Consider the following 24,241-nt stretch of genomic DNA (forward strand, 5'->3'; position numbering starts at 1 on the left):
GGAACCGCCACGTCCCCACGTCCCCAGACACACGGAGGCAGAGCCGCTTCGTGGTTTCCAAGCCAGGTTCCACGAGGCGCCCCGGAGGCGGGGCACCAGAGGGACAGAAGACAGCTGGGCCCCAGGCGGGCTCACCACAGACAGATCTGCTGGGACCCGTTTTACACACAGGCTTCCACGTGGGGTTTTGTTTGAAATAAATAGTTCTGTGGCTTTTTAAAAAAAAAAAAAAACAACAACTTTCATTTGGAAACGATGTCGAACTTGAAACTCTGCGAGCATGTTGGTAACGCATTGAGAGAGGGACACCCCCGTCCCCAGGAATTACCTGGCCGGCTGTGCGCTCTGCGCAGACATGGCTTTCCCTGAATCACACCAGGGCAGGTGACACACTTCGGGGCCTTGACCCCGCGCGCCTTCCCGGGTGTCATGAAGCACCGGCCGTCCTGCGTGGCCTGCGCGGTTGTCTGTGCTGCAGTTCAGGTTGAGCCTTGTCTGCAGTTCCAGGTTGTCACTTGGCTGCACCAGGGCCGTTCTCCTTCCCCACCAGGTCCCGAGAGGCTCGGTGCGCCCGCATGTGGCCGCCTGTCACCCGGGCTATTTCCACAGCCGTCTCTTTGTGCTGTATGGTGCTGGCGTGTTGAGACTGAAGCAGGACGTCCGTCCCTGTCCCCAGCTTTCCTTAAAACGGAAGCTCCACCTCGGAGCCCCGCAGGTGTTTCCTCGGGATCAGGTGGAGGTCCTGGCTCTGGAGGACTCACACCGCCCGCAGGTCCCGGGGGCCTTGCCACGCAGACCCCTGCTGAGCCCCGGAGCCCTGGACGGGGTGCCCAGCCCCAGGCCCGCCTCCCCCACAGGACGCCTTCCCAGAGCTCGCCCGCCCGCCCCACTCTGCCTCCGCCTCCCGGCCCTCCCTCCCAGGGCCGCCCTCCCTCGGCCTGTCCCCTGCCTTGGTGCGGGAGGAGCGCCTCAATGCAGCAGCTGCGGGGAATAAAGCAGGGTCTGGCTGCTGGTGGCCTGCTGGAACAGGGAGGAGGGGACTGGGACACAGGAGCTCGAGTAGCGGCCACCTGTCCTCTCAGGAAGATGGCAGCTCTCAGGCCTCAGTGCTGGTGGGCCAGGATCCAAACCCTGAGTCGCCAGGCTCCAAGCATCTGCTTCTATATCTTTGCACCAACACACCAGCCTGGGAATGAACCCCAAGTTTGAGAATCACAGCCAAGTGCGTTTTCCACTACGGCAGGCTTAGGGGCCTGGGTCCGGCAGGTTGGGGAGACGGGGGGCTCCCTCTGTACCCAGGAGCTCGCTGGGTTCCTGTGGGCCGCACAAGGCTGGCGGAGACGGGGTGGGTCTTCAGATTCATCCCTCCTCTCACGTTGATGAACAAGCCACTCCCAGCCTGGGCGGGTAGGAGGGAGGTGGGGGCCGGCCCTGTCCTAAGGAGGATAAAGAGCAGGGGACACCGAGAGGCTGTGGAAGGCCCAAGTCCACCTTTGGTGCCCTCGGGACCTTGATGCTGCAGAACTTGGGGGTGCCACCTGACTCCGGCCCCGGGGGATGGAGCGTCCCAGCCGGTGGTGGGATGTGGGCCAGCGGGGGTGCAGAGCCTGCATCCAGGGCACCCACCACCCAGCAGAGACCAGAAGCCCGGAGTCTGCAGCTGCTTCAGGCGGGGGACAGTGGCTGGGGGAGTGCCTGGGGCAGGGCTCTCGATGGGGACTCCAGGGGTCTGTGACACTGACCACGGGTGGGGACTCAGCATAAAAATCTATGCTAAAAAACACGTATTTCTGATGGCCAGTCACCTACTGTTGAAAGGTCAGCCCAGCGTTTGGGAGCCTTTCTTCCCGGGCTTTCTGAGGTCGACATCCCAGGCAGGTGGACAGTCGGCTGCGGACACACCGGCTCCCCGCCAGGTGTGCCTCGTCTGCACCGGGAGAGGTGGGTTTCTGGTTCGCGTCTGGCCAGCCCCATGGTGCAGGGGTGTTCCCTGTGGTGGTAGCTCAGGAATCCATGGCCAGGGAGGCGTCTCTGTGCCCCTGGGCATTGTCATCCCAAGATGACAAGAGGGAGCACCCAGGCCTGGAAGGTCCCAACCTTGCCTTCCTTCCTCACACCTGAAACAGTCCAGGCGATTATGGGACGCCTTACCCTCCCGTCTTTGATGACGATCAGGTCAAGGGTCCCACCCGTCACACCGTGCTGCCACCGTGCTGGGGAGACCCTATTATCATCCCCAGTTTAGAGTCAAGGAAACTGAGGCTCGGGGGTCAGCACACTCAGGGTCACTGCTGAGCAGCGAGTGGTGGGCTAGGGACTTGGACCCAGCCCCAAGCTCAGCGCCGTGCCTCCTAGGCTGGCCTCCTCAGGGTGCCCAGAGGTCAGAGATGGCCCCAGGAGAGGCAGGCCCAGCTACAGGCGGAGTTTGGCTGCCCCTGCCGCCTCTTGCCTTTCAAACCCTGCTGGAACTTGCGGCTCCAGGTCCCTGAGCCCTCAGCCTGCAGAGCTGCCCGGCTGGCGGGAGGAGCTCTCCAGGGAAGGCCCAGGGACCTGGGTGACGGCCTCAGGGATGCCGCGTGCAGAGCAGAACTTAGACTCCACCAGCATCTGTGCAACCGGCAGGCGGGGCGCTCGGCGGGGGGGAGGGGCTGCGTGCACTTGTGCAGCTGAGAGTTCAGCCCAGACCCACCGTTTGCAAACTGGTCCTGGAAGACTGTCCGGAGGTCAGAGACATGGTTGGGAGTCGCCTTGAAGTGAAGGAGGGACAGTCAGGAGGAAGCAGGCAACCAACCCTGCTGCCCCCACCCTGGGTCAAGCAGAGAAGCCGAGAAGCAGAGGAGTCGTGCACACGATGCCCGGTAACACGGGCCCTTCGCGGCGAACTGAGTTCAAAACCCCCTGGGCCAGACGCTGCGTTCTACCATCCACGTGCTCATCAGAGAAGGTCATTCTCAACGTTCAACAAACATTCGTTGATACAGATGTTAATGCAGAACCCAGGAGGGCCCAGTCCCTGTCTGGAGGATGGTCCCAGTGGAGGCAAAAAACGGAGCATCAAACAGCAGTCGTGGCGCGAGCACTTAGGCTCCGTCATTTGATTAGCAAATGTATTTCTGAAACGCCAGTGGTGGGCAGGCACCGCCCAGGCCTGGGTTACAAACACAGCAAGGCAAAGTCCAGACGACCCTGCAGGGGGACAGAGAGTCAACAGGGAGCGGAAACCGGAAGGCATAAAGCTTGGTGAGGGCTCTGGGAAGCCGGTGGAGTTGCTCTCTGGGCCCAGTGGCGCCACGCGGAGTTAATGTCTGCTAGTTAATTTTGCACTCCACAATGACAGGACCCAGGAAACCCATTATGAGAGCATCAAGCCTCATTGGTGGGGGTCTTCAGGAAAGATTTCTGGGAGAAAGGGAGTTGCTTTAAGCTGGAGGCAAGGTGCAGGGCAAAGGTCAAAGCAGATCAGTCCTGCACCTGGTGCTGCCCCAGGACTGTTGCACCAGCCACCTGCTTTCAGTAGGAGCCCGGTCAGCAAAACTAGGGGCGAAGGTACTTATGACAAGATGATAAGTCCTCTCCTGTAGATCAGGGGTCTGCAGGCTCTGGCCCACCACCTGACTTTATAAACAAATTTTTATTGAAACACAGCCGCATTTGTTCATTTACACAGTATCTAGGGCTATTGCTGTGACATCGGCTCAGTTTTAACCATTGGGATAGAGACCGTGTGCTGTGTGAAACTAAAAATTCTTACCTGGCCCTTTGCAGAAAGCATTTGCTAACACTTCTTTAGATAATGCTTCCCAAGCAACCAGACCTCATTTCCGCTCTCATCTGATGCTCTAACAGCTCTGCATAATGCCATGAATGTACTAATTGCCAGTTTTCAAGTGGGGAAACTGAGGCTCTGAGTGGCTTGGCGAGAAACCCTCAGTCACACAGCACCTTGGCTGGCAGTCAGGGCCTCCTAATCCCCATGGTCTGCATGACCAGGCTGCGCACTCTCCAACTCAGTCTTATCGGCAAGAGAGCTCTCCTCCTCCACGAGCTCCCCACCCAGGAAACATGGGGAGGCCCCGCCAGCCCTTTCCAGCGTGGTCCCCCTGCCTACAGATGGCAACCAGATGGAACGTGGCAGAAAAGAAAGAAATCACCAGGAAACGCAGACTGCGGCCAGCAGGGTTTGAGATGCACGGCCAGCGGGTGTGAGCTCAGATCCACATGACACGGCCGTCAGACCACGGGAGATCATGCTGCCACCCTGTCCCAGCAGCCCACTGTGCGAAGGCTGAGTCCGAGCCTTGGGCTCCAGGCTTCCCGGGAAGCCCTAGCTGCTCCCTGAGGGTGGGCTCAAGCCCTGGTGTGAGGACGTCTCTCACTGTCCCACAGCACGTCACGGGGAGAAGACCCAGATTCCAGTCCCAGCTCCACGGGGACCAGCTTGGGGCTCAGAGCAACCGCCACCAGCTCCGGACCTCAGCTGTCTTGTGGTCAGGTCGGACCTGTTGACTCTGAGGCCGCTGGTGTGCAGGAATGGACCCGTACCGGTTTATGGGAGCTCACCACGTGGTTTTCTTCCATCCGTGTTCAAGGTGGCACCTCGAGACTGGCCTTTGTGGAAATTGGCAAACACAGCCAATCGGAGTTCTTGTTTTTATTTTTCTTCCAAAAGCCAACTGTGAAGCATCTTCCGGCACAGCGTGTGGAAGGTCCACCACAGACCCCAGCATCTATGACTGTGACCCCAACCTTGGGCCCAACGACAGAGGGCCCCCAAGGAAGACGGAGGCCACCCAGCTTTGCCTCTAGGGACTGAGGGAAGCCGGCTCCTTGATGGCATGGGGGGGTCCCGGGAAGGGCCGCTGATGGGCAGGGACGCCCTGGGGCTCTGCAGAGGCCTGGCCCAGTCAGGGCTCTGGGGTCTTGCTGGGAGCCCAGCATTCATTCACACGATGACCCCGTACTACTTCCTGTGCTCCTGCATGTGCTGGGCAGGCTGTGGCCTGGGGAGATGGGGATGCAGTGTTTGTGGGTAACTGGAGAGACAGATGTGGGAATGGGGGTGTCCCCCATAGCAGGCAGCTGAACACACTGGGCAGAAACAAGGATGCCGGCCCCAGGCCCTGTGGGAGGGTCAGCGGGATTCCTCAAGGAGGGGGAGGACAGAAGATGAGGGCGAAGGACATTCTGTCCCCAGGGGCACAAAGCCCATCTCGAGAGAGACTTCTTCTCGACCTGTCTCCAGGGTACCACCTGACCCAGCCTCTCGGTCCCTCACTCTGGGACTCAAGTCCCTAGTCCTGGAGCCTGTCTGGCCCTACGGGACCCTAGCTGGACCATCCTGGGGCTGAAAGTCACTGTGAGATTTGGGGACGGGTAATTCCCTGTTACGGAGCTGTCCTGAGCATTAGAGGACAGTTCTCAGCACCCCTGACCTGGAACCCAAGAGGCCTTGCCAGGTGCCCCATAGGGGGCAGCAAAACAGCTTGTCTGGTCATGGAAAGTTCTTAAAGGCGCAGGACTGTCATGGCTGCACAGCGGCCCCCGCCTTGTCCCCTGTCCCGCAAGTCAAAACAGAATCAAGATCTGCACACCACCAGTTAATAATCAGATAAACCAAGCACTGAACCATCTTTCCTGGGAGCCTCAGTCGTGCCTCAGGCTCATGAAGGAGACTCATGCTGCAGAGTGGGGAGGACACAGAGGCTGGAAGAGGCCAGGGCTGGAACTCAGAGCCAGAGGAACCAGTGTTCCCCTGTTCCCCTCGGCAGGGGCTTCCCTGGGGACATGGGGGCAACACCCCACACACCTCCTGCTGTATAATCCTCACCGAAAGTCCACAGGATGGTCTGTAGCTTGGGCCACTGGCAACGCCTAAGCACATGGCGGGGATTGAAACGGAGCTTCATTTTCCTCTCCGACACCCCTGCAGTGTTCAGGCCCCACCCCGTCCTCAGGGACCCAGGCTCCTTCTACCTGGCCGCGCCACCCTCCTCCCAGCTTTCCTCCACCCACGTGCTCCTCCCCCTTAAGGGCAAACCTGGAAGTTGGATGCCCACCTCCCTCTGAACCCTTAAGCTAGGACTTCCGAGCAAGGCCGCACCTAGCTGCAAGGGAAGCTGGGAAATGTAGTCTTTATGTTGGGAGGCCATGTCCCAGTTAGCCAGGAGTCCTCTCACCGCGAAATTCAGAGACCGGATGATACAGGAGGAAGGGAGCAGTCCAGAGTCTCCAGCACTCCCGCCGGCCTGAAGCTGGACTGAGCTGGCCAGGAACCCAAAGCCCTCCTTGGCCCGCCGTCCGTGACCCCGAGGTCACAGCCCCTGGCTTTAGGCTTGGGAGGGCCTGAAGGCAGGCCAGCTCTGGCCCTCTCCTCCTGCCTCACTGTGCACAGGCCCCACACAGTACCTCATCGGGCTGCCAGACACCAGTGCTGGTCGAATGCCAGCTCCCGCCCGGACCCCTCCCACCAGGCCAGGACTTGGGTGAAGGGGGTGAGATTCTCACCTTAGGTACAGACTGTAAGGGGCCCCCAAGAGCTCAGCAGTGGAGATGCATTGTGTGTGTGTGTGTGCGTGTCGCAGGTGTTTGAAAGCAATCTGGTGGTTCTCATGTGTGCCTGAGGTCATGTGACCAAGACGTCTGTAATTCCCGACTTTCTCCTCCCTAGGGGCAGCTGGGTACCCACTCACCGTCACTCTCCCTTCCGGCTGCCCCAGCCCAGCCCCTGGCAGCCACAAATCTGCTTTCCGTCTTGCCCATCTGGCTGTTCTGGACATTGCTCATACACAGCACGGACAGCGCGTAGGCTTTGGTGACCACTTCTTTCACGAAGGAGGTTTTCAAGGCCTCTGCCTCCTCGCATGTGTGTCATTATCTGGTTCCTTTTTTTTTTTAGTTATTTTTAAAAAAATGTTTTACAGGCTGCATTTTGATTCATTGTACACAAATGGGGTACAACGTTTCATTTCTATGATTGTGCTCAATGTAGATTCACAGTATTCCTCTAACTATACATGTACATAGGATAGTGCTATCTGTCTCATTCCACCACTTTTAAACCCCCGCCTCCTCCTCCCTCTCATATTCCTCTATGTAATCTAAAGTTCCTCCATTCTTCTCTCACCCCCCATCCCCCCACCCCCATTGTATATCATCATCCACTTACCAGGGAAAACATTTGGCCTTTGGTTTCTTGGGATTGACTTATTTCACTTAGCATGATATTCTCCAATTCCATCCATTTACCTGCAAATGCCATAATATTATTCTTCTTTATGGCTGAATAATATTCCATTGTGTATATATACCAGCTTCTTTATCCATTCATCTGTTGAAGGGCATCTAGGTTGGTTCCACAATCTAGCTACTGTGAATTGAGCTGCCATGAACATTGATGTGGTTGCATTACTATAGTATGCGAGACCGTGCACTAAATAGAAGACAGAGTAGGCCTGAATCTTCATCAAGCGTTGGCTTAGGATCAGACTTCCTTAACAAGACTCCCAAAGCACAAGAAATCAAAGTAAGAATCAATAAATGGGATGGATTCAAATTAAAAAGCTTTTTCTCAGCAAAGGATACAATCTATAATGTGAAAAGAGAGCCTACAGAGTGGGAGAAAATCTTTTCCACACGCACTTCAGATAGAGCACTAATCTCCTAAATTTATAAAGAACTTACAATTTTACACCAAAAATACAAAGAACCCAATCAATAAATGGGCCAAGGAACTGGACAGACACTTTACAGAAGAAGATATACAGGCGATTAACAAATATATGAAAAAGTGTTCAACATCTCTAGTAATTAGCAAAATGCAAATTAAAACAACCCTGAGATTTCATCTCACTCCAATTAGAATGACTGTTATTAAGAACACAAGCAATAGGTGTTGGTGTGGATGTGGGGAAAAGGTACACTCGTACATTACTGGTGAAGTTGCAGATTGGTGCAGCCACTCTGGAAAGCAGTGTGGAGATTCCTCAGAAACCTTGGAACGGACCCACCTTTTGACCCAGTAATCCTACTCCTTGGTTTATACCCAAAGGACTTAAAATTAGAATATTTGGTTCCTTTGTATTTCCAAGCGGTGTCCCACTGTATGGCTGTACCACATTGTATCTGTTCATTAACCAGCACTAAACATCTGGGCAATCTCTGCTTTGGGGCTATTATAAATAATTCTGCCGTGAACACGTTTGTACAAGTCATCGTGTGGATATCATGTTTTCATTTCTCTCAGATATGTAACTAGGAATGGAATTTGGGGGTCGTGTGGCAAGATAAGTAATTTTTAACGTAATATTTCACTTTTTCGTGCCCGTGTGTGTGTGTGTGCTGGGATGGAACCCAGGGCCTCGTGCATGCTAGGCAAGTGCTCTACCCCTGAACTGCACCTGCAGACCTTAATTCAAGTATTTTAAAACATAATAATTCATGCAAAAATCCACAATCAACAAAATATCAAACTTTTAAATAAACAGGCTGCTGCATGTTTCATGCCACTGGAACAGTCATTTCCAATCCGCCGTGGCTGCCAGGCCATGTGACTGTACGAGGGCGGGTGACGGTGTACGGACCAGTCGGGGACACGGGATTTTGCATACAGTGTTTGGGTAGTGTTTGGTTTGGTTTGGTTTTAAATGTAGATCATCCGTTAACTTTTTCTACTGGGTTCAAAATATGAGCAGCCACTTTGACTCGGGCCACTCTATGTCCATGGACCCGCCAACTGTGCCATTTCAGTCTACTCTCTGGGCACCGCATCTCAACCTCTCTGCCAAGGTTACAGGAGGCAAGGAACTTCTCCTGGCCCGCTGCTACTGAGTGGTAGAGTTGGGATTTGAACCCAGGCCCAGGCCTAAGGCTAGAGGCCGACCCTTCACACTCAGGATTCCAGAATAGGGTAGGCCAAGGGACAGTCCCTGGAGCCCCGAAATCTGGCTCCCAGGAACTGGCAATCACTGAGAGATTGTTCCATATGGCCTAGAGTATGTGGTTTCCGTGCAGTGGCTCCCCGCCAGAACATTCAGGTCCTGCTGGGATGACCGGCTAGAGCAGAGTGGCTTCCTCAACTCCACCCCATCCCGCCTCTCATGGAAGGAGCTCCTCCCAGCACCCCTGTTACCATAGGACTATGAACGAAGGACAGGTGGCTCTTCCATCTTTGTTAGAGCCAGATCTTAGCGTGGCTTAATCCCTCACACCCCCTGATTCAAAAGAGATCGTTGTCTCCTGTGTTTTTTTCTATTAAATAAGTGTCTTAGCGATTCATTTACAGCCGGCCCATCCCTCCAACAGAAACCCTTTCCCTCACCCACACTGGACGTGTGGCGAGACTTGCCCTCGACTGCAGCTTGACATAGTGACATGAAAATCCCTGTGAAATGTTCCCGTGTGTGCCACAGGGACTTGCTGATCACGGCACATGGCCTCCAGATGAAGCCCCATGCGAAAATTTTATTTTAGAGCTAAGGGTTAGAAAAATAATTTGGTTCCCCCAAGACACAGCTCTGTCTTCTCTTGAGCAATGAGAAAAATAGAACAGATGATCTTTTCCTCCTCACCTTGGCCACCAGGAAACTCAAAGCCAGATTTACAACTCTAAAGGAGCAACTGCCTAGGTCCTTGTTTATTTGGGTTTTATTTTTCCTGGAATTCTTCTCATACTTGACATTAGTCTTGATATTTAAATTATTATTTTGATTTTCATGTTGTGAGTTGTATTTCCCTAAATCCTTCGTAAAATGTGTCGAGTGGAAATAAATCTTTCGAAAGAAGCGTAAGTTGTTTAGTAAGTGTTCAGGCTGATTATTGTCTCCCCAAAACACAGAAGGCCGCTGCACTGCTGAAGACCTTTCTGGGTCACAGGCTGCCCTGTGGCCTCTGGCTGAGCCCAGGCCTCTGCCGACTTCCTTCGGTTAGAGGAAGCCGGGAAGCTGGACTTGACCCACAAGGCCACACCCACTGTCCAGAGCCTCGCTGTCGGGCTTCTTTCCCAGGTGTGCTCCAGAGGCAGGCTGGCTGCCAGGAAGGACCCCAGGGCCTTCTGTCCCTGTGTGAACTCACGTCCAAACTACGGTTTTCTGTTGCCACAGGGAAAGTCCTCAGAGGCAGCCCAGGGACAAACTGGGGCAGTCCCTTTTGGTCCCAGCTTCCACCCTCCTTTCTGCCTCTGTTCCTTACTGGGGACCTTCCTCCTGCCTTGTGAGGGATCCCTGGCAGCTGGGCTGCTCTGAGCCCGGGAGCATCTCCCCCAAAGGCACAGCCAGTCCTTGCTGGGCTTGCAGGGAAGGCCCCTCGGGAAAGGCTGAAGCTTTCGGGGTGACAGTGCAAGGTGAGCTCACAGGCCTCGGCATCTGGCTGACTAAGGTTTCTCTTTTGCAGGTGGGGAGGGAGCTGCATGGTTAGCAGGGACGGGGACCTTCCCAGAAATCTTGGGTGTGAGGCAGACAGCTGCCTCTGGGCGGGTCCGTGAATAAGTGTGTTGTGATCTTGGGGTGACAGTTTGATGTAAGTGGTTCCGTGAGGTTTTTTTTAAAAGTTTTTATTATAGTTATGCAAAATGGTGGGGTTCATCTTGACACAATCATACATATGTGGAATATAATTTGCCCCATTTCAGTCCCCAGAAAGGGGAAGGGGCTGGGTTTTTGCTCACCTCCCACGAGAGCACTTTCTCAGTTCCTTATTCCCAGACCTGCCCTGGGCCTCGGGCCTCCTGAGGAGGCTGAGCCCAGGGACAGAGCGGGCACGTTCCCCTCCCAGGGCTGACCACCCCATCAGCAAGCCACGACCCCTCACCCAGCAGGGAGGGCTGCCGGGCCCTGGTCTCACTGATTCCTTCTTGCTCCCCAGGGAAGCCCTACGGCGCGGACGACTTCCTGCCGGTGCTCATGTACGTGCTGGCCCGCAGCAACCTGACGGAGATGCTGCTCAGCGTGGAGTACATGATGGAGCTCATGGACCCCGCCCTGCAGCTGGGGGAGGGTGAGTCCACAGCCGCCCACCTCACGCCCAGGCCCTGGGGACGGGAAGGTGCAGGCCATGCCTGGGTGAGCTCACAGGCCAGGAGGGGAGAGGAGATGGTCAGAGAAGATGTCCTCGTCACTCAAGAGAGCTTGAACGGAGGGGAGCCCAGAAGGGACCAGAGCACATGTCCCAGACGGGCAGTCAGGGAGTGCTTCCTGGAGAAGGTGATGCTGAGCAGAGCGTTGGAGGATGAACAGCACTCGGCAGATAAAAGTGGGGAGAGGCATTCCTCCCAGAGGGGACAACAGAGGTAGCATAAAAGCCGGGCAGTGCCCACATGAGGAACCTGACAGGGAGTGATTAGCTCTTCCAGTGGCCCAGGGGACACTCGGCCCTACTCACCCAGCCCTACTCAGGACCTCTGTTGGGGGGCGGCATTACTGAACTGGCAAGGGCCCTGCACCCACCCACAATCCCCCTTCCCCTCGCCTCCTTCCCCCGTCTTCCTCCCACCCACGGAGCCTCAGCCACCCTGCAACCAAGAATCCCTTGAAGTGCAGCTGAGACTCTGAGACTCAGCCACAAAGAACTGAGCGGGACACCCAGGCCCCCGTGTCCCTTTGGGCTTTGTGGTTCTTGAGATTAGCTCACTCTCTTTGCATCTATTTGCATTTTTAGCATGTCCCTGGGGTGACAGTTTGATGTAAGTGGTTCTGTGAGTTTTTTAAAATGTTTTTGTTATAGTTATGCAAAATAACTGTAATGGGGGTTCGTCTTGACATAATCATACATGCATGGAATATAATCTGCCCCATTGCAGTCCCCCGTACCTCCACTTTCCTCCCTCCTGTCTCCCTCAATTCTGTGAGTTCTCAAAAGATCAGGGAGCCATGAACTTTACTGTCTGTCCTATGTAACTGTGGCTCGTGGCTCTGGAGTCTCTGCAGCTACTTTCCCCTCTTCTAGTTAAATGTTTGCTGCAGGTGGAGCAACTTGTCATTCAGGAGGTCTAGGAACTCAGGAGAAGCCAAATTTTTTTAGTCCATCCATCCACCCAACCACCCACCCATCTATCCATTCACCCATCCACTCATCTAATCATCCATCCATCCATCAAGTCATCTATCCACCCACCCATCCATACATACATCCATTCATCCAATCATCCATCCATCCACATAAACATCCATCTACCCATCCGATCATCAATCCATCCATCTATTCATCAACTCACCCATCCACACATCTATCCATCCATCCATTCATCAACTCATCCATCCATCCACACATCCATCCATCCATCCATCCATCCATCCATTCATCAACTCATCCATCCATTGACATATCCATCCATCCATCCATCCACTCATTCATCCATCCACACATCCATCCATCCACTCATTCATCCATCCACACATCCATCCATCCACCCATCCAATCACCCCATCTATCCATTCATCAATTCATCCATTTATCCACTTATCCATCCATCCATCCACTCATTCAACCACCTACTCATCCAATCACCCATCCATCCATCTATTCATCAACTCATCCATTCACACATCCAGCCAGCCAGCCAGCCAGCCATCCACTCATCCATCCCTCCATCCACACATCCATTTGCCCATCCAGTCATCCATACCAGACACTGGGCTGTAGTGCAGGGCTGATAGCCTTGTGAGAATGAGTGAGCACCTCATTCATCCTACACTTAGGGACCTCCGCCTCCTCTGGTCTTCCACTTAGATTTCAGCAACCCCAAGCATGCACATGGAAGCACTGTAGGCTGGGGAGGTTGGGAGGAGTCTCCAGGCAATACTGACGTGTCTCCCACAGGCCCCACCAGCTTGAGGTAAAGAATGGAAGGGTCAGAGACTGTGAGCCCAACTGGGCTTACAGTCCCTAAGAGGAACAGCAGCCTGCCCAGTGCTTCTAGCAGGAATCTTCACCATGGCCTTGGGCTGCCCTATGTGTGACCTCTGAACGTCAAGACTTTTACATGTCAAAAATGACAATAATAGAAGATAACAATAAACCAGGAAAAAGTGTTCCTTCAAATCAGTAAAACAAGAATTAACAGCCTCAATATGTAAAAGACTCTTAGACATCAACAAGAAATGCATTAAGACTCTTAATAAGAGCCATTGATTCATTCATTCAAGAGATGTTACTGAGCTTCTTCTACTTTGTAGGATTTCTCATAGTTTCCCTCCAGGGGAGGATCAAACCTCAAACAGGTTAAACCAATGAGGAAACCAGATAATTTCACACCCAATCCCATGTGATGAATACTGAGAAGAGATGAAGTGGCCGGTGGGACAGAGGCTGGGTCAGAGGGACACCGTAACCAAGGAAAGTCCTGAGTGCAGAGACTTAGCAACTTCTCTCAACATTTTTTCCATTTTCTAAATTTTCCACAGTGGCCACGTGCTGCTGACATGCCTCAGGAAAAGTCATATAAAAGTCCTGCCTAAAGAGTGACACAGACCCTCCAGGGTTGGGACATCTGAGACAATGTCTGTGGAAGTTCCTGCAGGGTGGAAGGGTAGAAGGAGGTCCTAGGCTCAGGGCGGATGTCTGGGTGGCTGGCCGTCCAGGAGTGGTGGCCACCAGGACTCCTACTCTGGCCTCAGCCTGAATCCTTGTGGCCACGCAGGGCTCCGGCTGGGGCAGGCAGGACCACAGCCTTCTCCGCAGACCTGAATCTCCCTCCCCACCCTGCCGTGGCCTCAAGGGCTCCTTCTTCCCATTTCCAGGAGCCTAACAGGATTGGGTGGAGAAGACAAGGCCCCTTAGATCGGAGATCTGGACTGTTCTGGGCTACCTTAGGCACCTTTGAGACCCAGCGAAGTCCACATCCTCCATAAAGGTCTGAAAGCGTCCACAGGTTCTGACCCGAGGCTCCTGAAGACCCTGCAGCCTGCCTCTGTCAGACCTGGGCAGTCAGAGCCTTCGCTCACCTCTTGTCCTGCAGGTTGGCCTCCAGGGCACCCGCAAGGTGTTCGCCAGGATGAAGGTGCAGGCAGGGCACAGCCCAGCCACCCACAGCAGTGTCAGAACCACCCTTGGCAGCTCCAAGGGCCAGAGGACAGAGTTCATGAACACCAAGCGCAGCGGTGACTCTCTGATCCTCCCTCTGCCCCATTCCAGAATCCAGGGTGTGGGAGGTCACGCCCAGGACAGGCCCAGCCTCTGGTACCAAGATGGCTGTGGGGGCCTCCAGCATGGGCAGGGATTTCCACCTTTCAACAGCCTCCACCCTCCCAAGGTCCAGAAGTTTCTGGGCCCAAGGAGAGAAGGACAGCGGGAGGGGGTAGATTTCTGAGTGTCCCCTGCTTAGCCCTCATCTCAGCTGGGCAGTGGTGCAAAGGACCTCCATCACCTCTGTCCTGAGAAGCAGGTGAGAAGAGGGTCCCACCCTTGGGAACAGGAAAAGGGTGAGAGAGGAGACAGAGCCCCCATGGGTGCAGGGTCCTGTACTTCTTGCTCAGAGATGCTTGGGACAGGGACAGGCCCTCCAGACCCCAGGCCTGGGAATTAAGTTGCTTGAACCTAAACAAACTAAGAGGGTGGTGTCTACAGAGCAGTCTGGAGGCTGGTTCTGGAGCCCAGTTCCACCTCTGACTGGCTGGAGGACCTGGGCAGGTCACCTAACCTCTCTGACTGGGCACAGAGAAGGTGTTGGCTAGATTGGGCGCCCCAGCCTTCTGCCAGGGTAGCTAAGCGTTGTGCCTGTGGGCTGCCAAGACAGAAACCACAAACGGGGCAACCTCTGAACCACAGAAACTCGTTTCTGACGTGCCAGAGGCTGGAAGCCCAAGATCCAGGGATCAGCAGATTCTGTGTCTGGTGAGGGCCCTTCCTCCTCGATGCTGTGTCCTTGAACGGTGAAAGGGACGTGGCAGCTCTCGGGCCTCTTTTATAGGGCACTACTCTGATTCAGGAGGACTCCCCCTTGTGACCTAGTCACCTCTGACTCCTAATGTCATCCACTGCAGGGGTGCGGTGGGGAGTGGAGGACGGTGCCACGTGGGCCTTGCCAGTCCAGACCAGAGCCCCGAGCCGGCTCCCGCTTCCTGAGTTGTGTGTCCTGTGAACAGAACGCCTGCCAGCCAGACTGTGCTCTGGAGGTTCTTTCGAGCCTGTTCCAGGGGACGTCATTTAGCAAAGGCCAGCCACTGCCCGGCCGTTTGCAGTAGGCCTTGGAGGCAGAGGCGATCAGAGGCTTCCCCTAGGCTGAGCGGGGTGGTGGGACCCGGCCCTTCTAGATCTTCCACTGCTCCCAACACTCGGAAATAAGTCGGGGGCAGACAGGAGACCCGGGCACTGGCTGGGCATCTGGATGGAGCCACCCAGAATTCAAGCCTGCCCCACAAGTGCCCTCAGGGACTCCTTTGCCCAGGTCCCCTCCACAAGCTGAGTTGCTGAGTTTTCCGACCAAGGGACGGACACACCCAAGTCCCCAGAACGCACACTGGTGTCACCCACCACCTAGTGGTCCCAGCAGGTACTGCATGGCTCCCCGCCAAGGAAAGATGACTTACAGGGCTGCGCTGGGAGAAGGCAGAGCTCCAGGGGGCAAGAGGGCCTGGAGGGGCCTGGAGTTCCTCCCCTTCCCCCTGAAGGGCGAGGAGTCTCCCAACACTCTGAGGTCACACAGCCACACGCGCTGCCCACAGGTCACTAAGTCCTGCGCCTCACACGCTTCATTCATCTCACTGGCTCTTCACAATGATGTGGGATTTGCAGATGAGGAAACCGAGGCATAGAGAAGATAGTGGCTGGGTGGCTGGCCCAGGATTACAGGACTGGGTGCCAAAGGGCAGGGGCCGCGCCCTGTTCCCTGACTCCAGACTGACATCTTCAACCAGGCCACTGCACTCTGCAGGACAGAGTCCCGGACAGGAAGAGGGCTATGTACCTAGGGACATGGACTCAAGGCAGCAAGGGCTGGTGGCACCGGAGACACTTGGCCACTCAGGCTCGGAGCCCAGGTGGAAGGGAGGCATGAGTGGCTTCGTGGCTGTGCTCCGATTAGTCACCGAGCTAATTTCCACGTTAGTCTTCATGTACTTATCTCAGAAAGTGGCCCTGTTTCCTACACCGCTATGAAAGTGTGGGTGATTCTGTGGCCACAGACTCCTTTATCATGCCCCCCGCCCTCCCTGGCCCAGGTGTGGACTTGGCCCAACTGGTTGTAGAATCTGCAAGAATGATAGGCAGCACCATCCAGGGGGGCAGCTGGGAGGCTTGGGCTGGGAATAACTTGCAGTGTGACTCATAGCGGTTTAATCAGAGCAAGAGGTTAGTCTGTGTTCTTGATCAAGAAGTTCGGGGCATGCGGTTTATAAGGATGGCCATTTGTAGCCCTGCCTCTGGGAATCTGGACCCAGCTCTTCTCGTCTTTCCTTAGCGTGTGGGCCTTTGTCTTTGTGCCTATCACTTCTGATCACAAGACAGCTGCTGTGCCTCCAGACTCATCTCTGTATTCCAGGCAGGAGGAAGGGGGACAGACAAAAACCCAGAGGGATATATCAACCAAGTCTGTCCCTTTCAAAGTCTTTCCTGGAAGCCTCAGGGCTCCTGTGCATACCTCCCTGGGAGTCTGGGAAATGCATATTTCAGTCTGGTAATAATTCCCCAAATAATAGTGGGGTTCAATAATTGGGAAGATGAGATTTGGGTCACAATCACAATCAAAAATCATTGTGCTGGCACTAAAAGGGTCAGGGAGAGAGGTCTGGTGAAGGGCAGGGAAGCCAGGGTCTTGGAAGTAACAACACTGAGACTCAGAAGACAGCAAGTGCTGAGACCCCCCTTCCCCTCCAGGCCCTGACCACTGTGTGCCCTCAGCCAAGTCACCCTCCCTCTCTGGGGCTCAGCAAGGTTAATATTTCTCAGACTCTTTAACCACAGGCCCCTAATAAGCTAAGGACAACGAACTAAGCGTCCATGCACAACGTTATCTTGTATCTTAAAACAGTATGAAATTTTGCAGTCCAAAGTATCACAAAACTTTACTTCAGAAAACATTAGGGATGAAGAAGATGCATGAATTACTTAAGAAGGTAATATATGATGGAATATTACTCAGCTTTAAAGAAAAATGAATTATGGCATTTGCTGGTAAATGGATGGAGTTGGAGAATATCATGTTAAGCGAAATAAGCCAGTCCCAAAAAACCAAAGACCAAATGTTTTCTCTGATATGTGGATGCTAATTAACAATAAGGAGGGGTGGGTAGGGAAGAATATAGTTACTGTAGGTAGAGGGGAGAGAAGGGAGGGGAAGAGGTCTGGGGTAAGGAATGAACAGACATTATTACCCCATGTACATGCATGACTGATGTTATCCTACAATGTGCACATTCAGAAGAATGAGAAATTATACTCCATTTATGTATGATTTATCAAAATGCATAAATGCATTCTACTGTCACATATAACTAATTAGAACAAATTTTTTTAAAAAGTTAAAAAGAAGGTAAGAAATGAAGAACTGGGTAATTCCAAATGTTTGCTTGTTTTAAATCATTAAAAAATACACAGGAGGCTGGGGTTGTGGCTCAGTGGTAGAGCGCTCACCTAGCACACGTGAGGCCCTGGGTTCAATTCTCAGCACCACATCAAAATAAAATTAAGGTATTGTGTCCACCTGCAATGAAAACAAAGTATTTTTTTTAAAAACTACACTGAATAATTAAAAAGTCCCCTACATCTTTTAAAGATATTTTTAGAATAACTAGCCACCTGGCTCAGGCAGTGTGATACGGGAGACGCTCCCAGTCCCTCCTAGCCCACTTTAAAGGCATCCATGCTTCTGTTTCTTGCCCGTTCTTCACATTTTAAAATATTTTAAAAATAAGCAAGCGTTTCATTCTGCAGGGGAACCAGTGAAAGGTTTTGGGCAGAGCTGGGCTTGGGGGCGCGCGACCGGCTCAGCCTTTGAAGCAGAAGCTGCGATGCGGGCGCCCCCTGGCGGCGGGGTGGAGCCTGGAGGAGTGGGCGGGGCCTGGAGGAGTGGGCGGGGCCCGGCGGACTCGGACCAACTCCCTCCTGCCCTAGCTCAACCTCCGCACCCTCGACCCGCAGGTTCCTACTATCTGACCACCACCTACGGGGCCCTAGAGCACATCAAGAACTACGACAAGATCACGGTGACCCGGCAGCTGAGTGTGGAGGTGCAGGACTCCATCCACCGCTGGGAGCGAAGGCGCACGCTCAACAAGGCCCGGGCCTCGCGCTCCTCAGTGCAGGTGAGCCTGCGGCGGGTGGTGGGAGATGGCCGCAGGACCCTGCCCAGACACCATCCTCTCTGCTCAGCTGGCTCAGTAGCTGTGACAGCGACTGGCCGCTCCTTCTGGGCAACCCCGCCCTCAAGGAAGCAGCAGGGCTCCCGCCAGGAGAAGGAACCCCAGCCCTGGCCTGCTAGTTATGTCCAGTCCCCTGCCAGGAACATGGGTAGGCCTGGAAGGGTCCTACCAGCCATGGGTGTTCTGATGGGGCAGATGAGATGACTGTAGCCCCTGGTGTGCACCAGGGCCCTGCTAGGGCTGGAGATGTGGACCCAAGCTGACCTACAGCCTTGTCCCTGGGTCCCCGGACCAATGCAGAAGCTGCCAAGTTCCCTGTTTCCCCTTCCTGTCCCCACTGACCAGTGCCCACCCCTCTATCTATACAGACTACATTCAGGCCATTTGAGGCCGGAGCCCTGCCTCCTCTGCTCCGGTCACACCCAAGCTGCAACAAACCCAGCCGCCCGCAGCTCCTAAACACTGAGCTCAGCTCCCTGGCTGATCAGCCTCCACCGGCTGCTGTCTCCCCTCTCACCAGCTGTCACGCCCAGCCCTCAAGACAATCCAGGGTCTAACAGCCGGAGGCTTTCCTGATTCCCCCCACAAGCTGGGCGATGCCCTACTCTGTGCCTCCCCATTACAGTACATATTGCAGCACGTTGTAACCCTCCATGTATATGCATTACCTCTGGGACGGCAGCACACATGGTTCACATGTCTCAGGGGCCCCAAGTCCAGGACCTGGGACAGAACAGACTGTGGTGTGTGGAAAATGGAGAGGGTTAGGCTAACAAGCCAGGCAGCAAGCCCAAGCTGTCCATAGCTGTGCAGACACTCCCCTAGCTCCCAGAGCTCGCCAGTCCTGCCTGAATCCCACTCCTGGTTTTCCAGATGGTCCATCTATAAGAGTCAGAGCCCAGGCCTGGGAGGCAGGAGGCTGGACCCGCTCTGTGCTAGCCCGCCGCATGACCCTGAGCGATCCCTACCTCTCTAGGACTCAGTTGCCCCATTCACACAGCCAACTGTGAAGCAGAGGAGCTCTGCCAACCTAGCACATGTCTGGACTGCCAAGCTAATGTCCCTACTCCTTCCTCTAATCCACAGCACCTTGTAACTGGCTCTCTATGAAGAAGAAGAAAAAGGCTGTGCATTTAGTTTCTGTCAGTCTTCATGGTGTAAATACTCCCACCATGACCGACTTGGGCTCGCACCCCTGATCTTAGAGTTGGAGAGAGAAGCGTGCTGTCCCAAGCTGTAGGAGCTCCTGGCAGGCTCCACCCACCGGCTCTGGGGGTGTGGATGCTCTCGGTCCAAGCCTGGCCCCGCCACCCCTTCCTTCTTACTTCTACCCAGTGGGTTCCTGATGCTGTGCCAGGCAGAGGGTTAGAGAGACAGACTCCCTACCACTGGGAAGATGGGAGCTTGGGAGAGAGCCTGGAATGGGGACCGGGAGCCCCTCCACACGATTTCTGGGACCTGGACAGGGCACATTCTCTGTCCCCTCCCAGCACTTCCGCTGCTCCTCTGCATTTCCCTGGGGAATGAAAACCCAGAGCTCAAAGGTCACTGGTAGGAGTCAAAGGCCCTTCGGAGGCCTAACTGGGGGAGGCAAGGGCAGCCCTGTAACACCAGGAGAGCGGGTGGGGCAGCAGCAGTGAAGCCCTGACCCAGCCTGGGCCTCACAGGCACTGACTACTGTGGCAGTCCTTGTCATCTCCCTGGGCCGACAGCTGTGGAGCCACCCGTGCTTGCTGTTACCACTGTGTCCACCAGGGGGCAGCTCCGCACACGGCTTCACACCTGCTTTCAGGGTCCTGGGTGAAGCAGAGGCCGTTACAGGCTGCATCTGACTTTGGGTACTTCCTCACAGCCTGTCATGACTGATGTACTCAGTGGACAGTGGAGGAAACAGGCTTCGATAGGTCAAGGTCACAGCAAATGAGAGCAGATTCAAAACCAGGCTTGGGACTCTGGGGCCACACTGTCCTCTTTCCGGGACTGATGGAGGGTTGCATGAGTGTGCTGGCCAGGTACTTGCCCACCTTGCTCACTCAGTGCTCTTTCCACCTGTCCTAAACCCTCTGTTCTTCCTCCAGCTCCTCTCCCTCTTTCCCCAAGCCTTCTCCTCAACCCTCCTGTCCCTGCCTGGCCTTGAGCCCCAGAGGCAATTCCAGCCCTGAGGGCCTGAACTGTTCCACCTGTCTGAACTGTGGGGTGTTGGGGGTGAGGTCCAGACCCCTGGTTTTATTTACACAACCCTCCAGCATTGCTTCTGGGGCAGGGGCACTCTGGAAAAGATCAGGAAGCCACGGAATGATGAGCGGGTGAGGAAGACCAGCAAGCCTCTGGACTGACCACCAGGGGGCGCACTGGCTCCTCGTTGCCAGAACTCAAAAGTTAATTACCCAGACCGGTCAGCCCAGTGGGGAGGCCAGGCAGAGGGAAGGGTCACCCAGCAGGCCCAGTTGCAGGACAGGGGAGGGATGCGGGGGCCCTGACCCCCAGCTCCACACCTGCTCCTGCCACCCCTCCAGTCGCACAGCTCCTCACTGCTGGCCCCAGCCCCTGGTGTTGGGGTGGGGGCCACGCGGGATGCTTGCTTGGCCCTGCCGGTGACCAGAGCCCCCTCCTTCTCACCCCGCAGGACTTCATCTGTGTGTCATACCTGGAGCCTGAGCAGCAGTCGCGGACGCTGGCGTCCCGGGCAGACACGGTGGCCCAGGCGCTGTGCGCACAGTGTGCCGAGAAGTTCGAGGTGGCCCAGCCCCAGGAGCACCGGCTCTTCGTGCTGGTGGACGGGCGCTGCTTCCAGCTGGCCGACGAGGCACTGCCACACCGCATCAAGGGCTACCTGCTGCGAAGCGAGCCCAAGCGCGACTTCCACTTCGTGTACCGGCCCCTGGACGGTGGCGGGGACAGCGGGAACCCACCCTTCCTGGTGGTGCGGGAGCCCAACTTCCTGTGAGGCCTGGCCTCCAGGGCCCTCGCCGTGGCACTATTTCCTGAGACTGGTGGGACGGGGGGCAGGGACGGGGCCCTCACTCACCCTACCGCCCAGCTGCACCCGCTCATTCACACATGTGCCCCCACCTCTGGACACACGAGACCCCCGACAGGGCGCCTCCTGTGTGCGTGCACACCGCCCACTGAACAGGGTGACCCAAAGCACAAAATAACTGTAAGAATGACATGAAGCAGGAGCCAAGGGCACTTCCTGAGGTGGGGTCATAGCAGAGAGGCCATGCTCGTCAATAGAAAGGGAAACCGAGGCTCGGAGAGGGAAGAGGCTGTCCAGCCAGCTGCAGCTAACGGGCCACCCCCTGCTCACACATGGCCCCTCGGGTCATTTCCGCTGCCTCGTCGTGCTCACCCCATCCTTGGCCTTTCCAGGGCTCGTCGTCCAGGGCTACCTGGCCACAGCCGCTCCTCTGCCACTCAGGACGGAGCTGGGATGTTCTGGAAACACCCAGCATCTCAGGAGCATCTCTCAGGGTGTGTGTTGAAGGACAGGCCCCTGCCCCTGCCACGGAGCCTGGCCTCAGCCCCAGTGCCCACAGTCCCCGACAGCACCTGAGCCCCTCCCGAGGCAGCAGACGCCAGGAGCACCAAGCGAGGCCACAGATGCACACACAAGCCCCACGGCCTCCAGGGGAAGCTGATGGGCGTCCCCTGGTGGACACGCGGCTGTGACAGCGGTAGGGGAGGCACTGGGGGAGCTTAATAAAAGCCCTTTTGGAACCGATGTTTCCTTCTCTGGAGGAACTGGAGCCCTGAGGTCCATCCCAGGTCCCTGCCCACCCCAACCCTCCCGGGCAGGGCTCAAAAGGCCCTGCCCCCTGCCAGAGCCTGTGGCCCTCAGGGCTCTGGCTCCTGTCCGGCCCTCGACCGGCATCTTCCGCACTCCCACCGTCCTTGGGTCTTACTGTCCAGCTGCAGATGACGTCCAGAACCGTCTCCCCTTCCTGCTGCTGCTGCCTCCCCGGCACACCGTCCCGTGATCTTCAGCTGGTCCGCTCCTACACATCCTTCAAAGCCCACCTCCGCCAGGAAGCCTTCCCTGACTCCCCCGTTTGGACCAGACAGTCCTTTTCCATGTTCCACAGCCCCCTGGCTGGTCTTATCCTCCGCTTTCCTCGAGAGATCTGTACTGTTCCTGTCTGTCCTTGGCACCAATTAAAGATGGGTGTTTGTTGGGTGCTGCTTAATGTCAGCTCTTCTAGGTCCTGGGATGGCAGAGGAAGCATGGGGGAGCCCAGGGGCCTCCGCGTGAAGGGCGGGCATCCGGGGACGGCAGCCGGGCCTCCTGAATTAAACCCAGCCGCGGGCTCGCTCAGTGAGTGCCTGAGGCAGGGGCCTCCAGGGGCCTCCAGCACGAGCCAACAGGCCCCGGGACACCCAGGGCAGCCGGGCACGACCCCACCTGCCAGATGCAGACCCTGATCCCAGCCGGAGTCAGCGTGGCTCCAGCTGAGCTCTGGGCTGCCCGTGTCGGCGCACAACTCCCCTACTTTATTCCAGGTACTCCCCGCAGCTGCCCCTGGGGGAGACCACCAAGAAAGGGGTGTCCAAGTGGCTTGGGGTGCTGGACCGAGGCACCACCCCCTGGGGGGCTGGAAGTCCCTGATGGGACGGTGGCTCCTGAGGCGCCTCTCCTCAGCTTGCCACGGCGGGCGTGGGTGCTGTCCATCACATAAAGCCCTAACCTGGCCCCAAAGATGCCGGCCCGTGGCGGCCCCCCACACCTGAATGGAGTGCGTGGAATCTGCCCTGGCTGTCACTGCTTCTCACTGGGGGCCCGGCCACGAGGAGCAGGAGCCCAGGAGCGTCCTCTGGGTGTAGCGGGGACTCCACACACAGGAGCCTGTCCTCCCCCGCAGCAGCCCCAAGCCAGTCTGGAAGGCTGACCCACGTCAGCTGAAACCCTTGCTGTGCGCACACAGTGGCCGGAAGCCAACACGGGGCCACCAGCTGCTGGGCAGGGTCATCTTGGGAGGGGAAGAGGGAACAGCAGAGACAGGAAGCAGCCCCACCTTCACATGGAGCAGGGCTTGGGGGAGAGAAGTGCCCACTCAGCGGTGGCTTTTTCTGGTCCCTGTTGCCACACCATTTGCTGGGAAATGTCCCCTGAGGAGAGCTCTCAGGAAGCGCCTCTGTGCAGCCCCCGCAGCCTGTGACCACAGGGAACCAGGAGTCTGTGGTTTCAATGCCAGAAACCCACCCAGCAGTCTGGTGGATAAACCTGGCCTGGGGTCAGGGGACCTGTGCTCCAGGCTGGCTGTGAGGCCTCACAAGTCACTTCACGGCTCTGTGCCTCGGTCTCCCCATTCTGATTACACCCTGACGTCCCAGGCTTGTTGCCGGGATCACCCCATATCCTGAGTGAGGGCAGGCAGGAGACATCCCCAGTCTTTTAGTAAAGGCAAACAAATGCAGGGCTAGCACAGTCACAGGGGTCGTTCACTGCCAAAGTCGCACAGCTGGGAGGAAGTGTGGGAAATACAGGCTCCACCGTCAGGGCCACAGCCTGTCTGCCCAGAGGAGGGGACATCTCTCCAAAAGCTGTACTCAGGAAGTATGTCTCCAGTGAGCACGGGGGACACGCTCTGGAGCTGGCTAAGGCTTGGGGATGTTTTCAGTTTGAAGTGGCCTGGGTGAGGACAGCAGCAGGCACAGCATGCTGTAGGGGCGGGCAGCATGAAGGCTGCAAGCAAAGAGGGCTTCCTGGAGCCAGGGGGCTGAGCTGTGCTTGAAGCACAAGGACCTGGCCAGGGCACAAGGACCAAGAAGTCCCAAGAGGCTGCTGGGAGCCCTCTACATGGGTCTCTTGCATTTCTGGATCCTGGGTACAGTTGATGACATGTTCCAACTCTCTCCCCCTCTCTCCCCCCCCAACTCCCTCTCTCTTTTCATTTTTTGGTGCCAGGGATTGAACCCAGGGGCACTTCATCACTGAGCCACATCCTCACCCCCCC

At 56.0% G+C, this 24,241-nt stretch overlaps 1 protein-coding gene across 4 annotated transcripts in view; it reads left to right on the forward strand.

Annotated features, from left to right (window-relative positions):
• Rin3 (Ras and Rab interactor 3) overlaps positions 1-22,480 on the forward strand; it is a 107,893-nt gene extending 85,413 nt beyond the window's left edge. For all 4 annotated transcript variants that reach the window (XM_047539188.1, XM_047539190.1, XM_047539191.1 and 1 more), the window contains 3 exons: positions 10,858-10,989; positions 18,067-18,230; positions 20,914-22,480. In XM_047539188.1, the coding sequence (XP_047395144.1) occupies positions 10,858-10,989; positions 18,067-18,230; positions 20,914-21,234 (617 nt within the window). In that variant the 3' untranslated portion in view covers positions 21,235-22,480. The remainder of the gene's footprint in view (positions 1-10,857; positions 10,990-18,066; positions 18,231-20,913) is intronic.
• The last annotated feature ends 1,761 nt before the right edge of the window (positions 22,481-24,241 follow it).

The sequence above is a fragment of the Sciurus carolinensis genome, chromosome 2, assembly GCF_902686445.1.
Source record: "Sciurus carolinensis chromosome 2, mSciCar1.2, whole genome shotgun sequence".
Taxonomy (NCBI): Eukaryota; Metazoa; Chordata; class Mammalia; order Rodentia; family Sciuridae; genus Sciurus; species Sciurus carolinensis.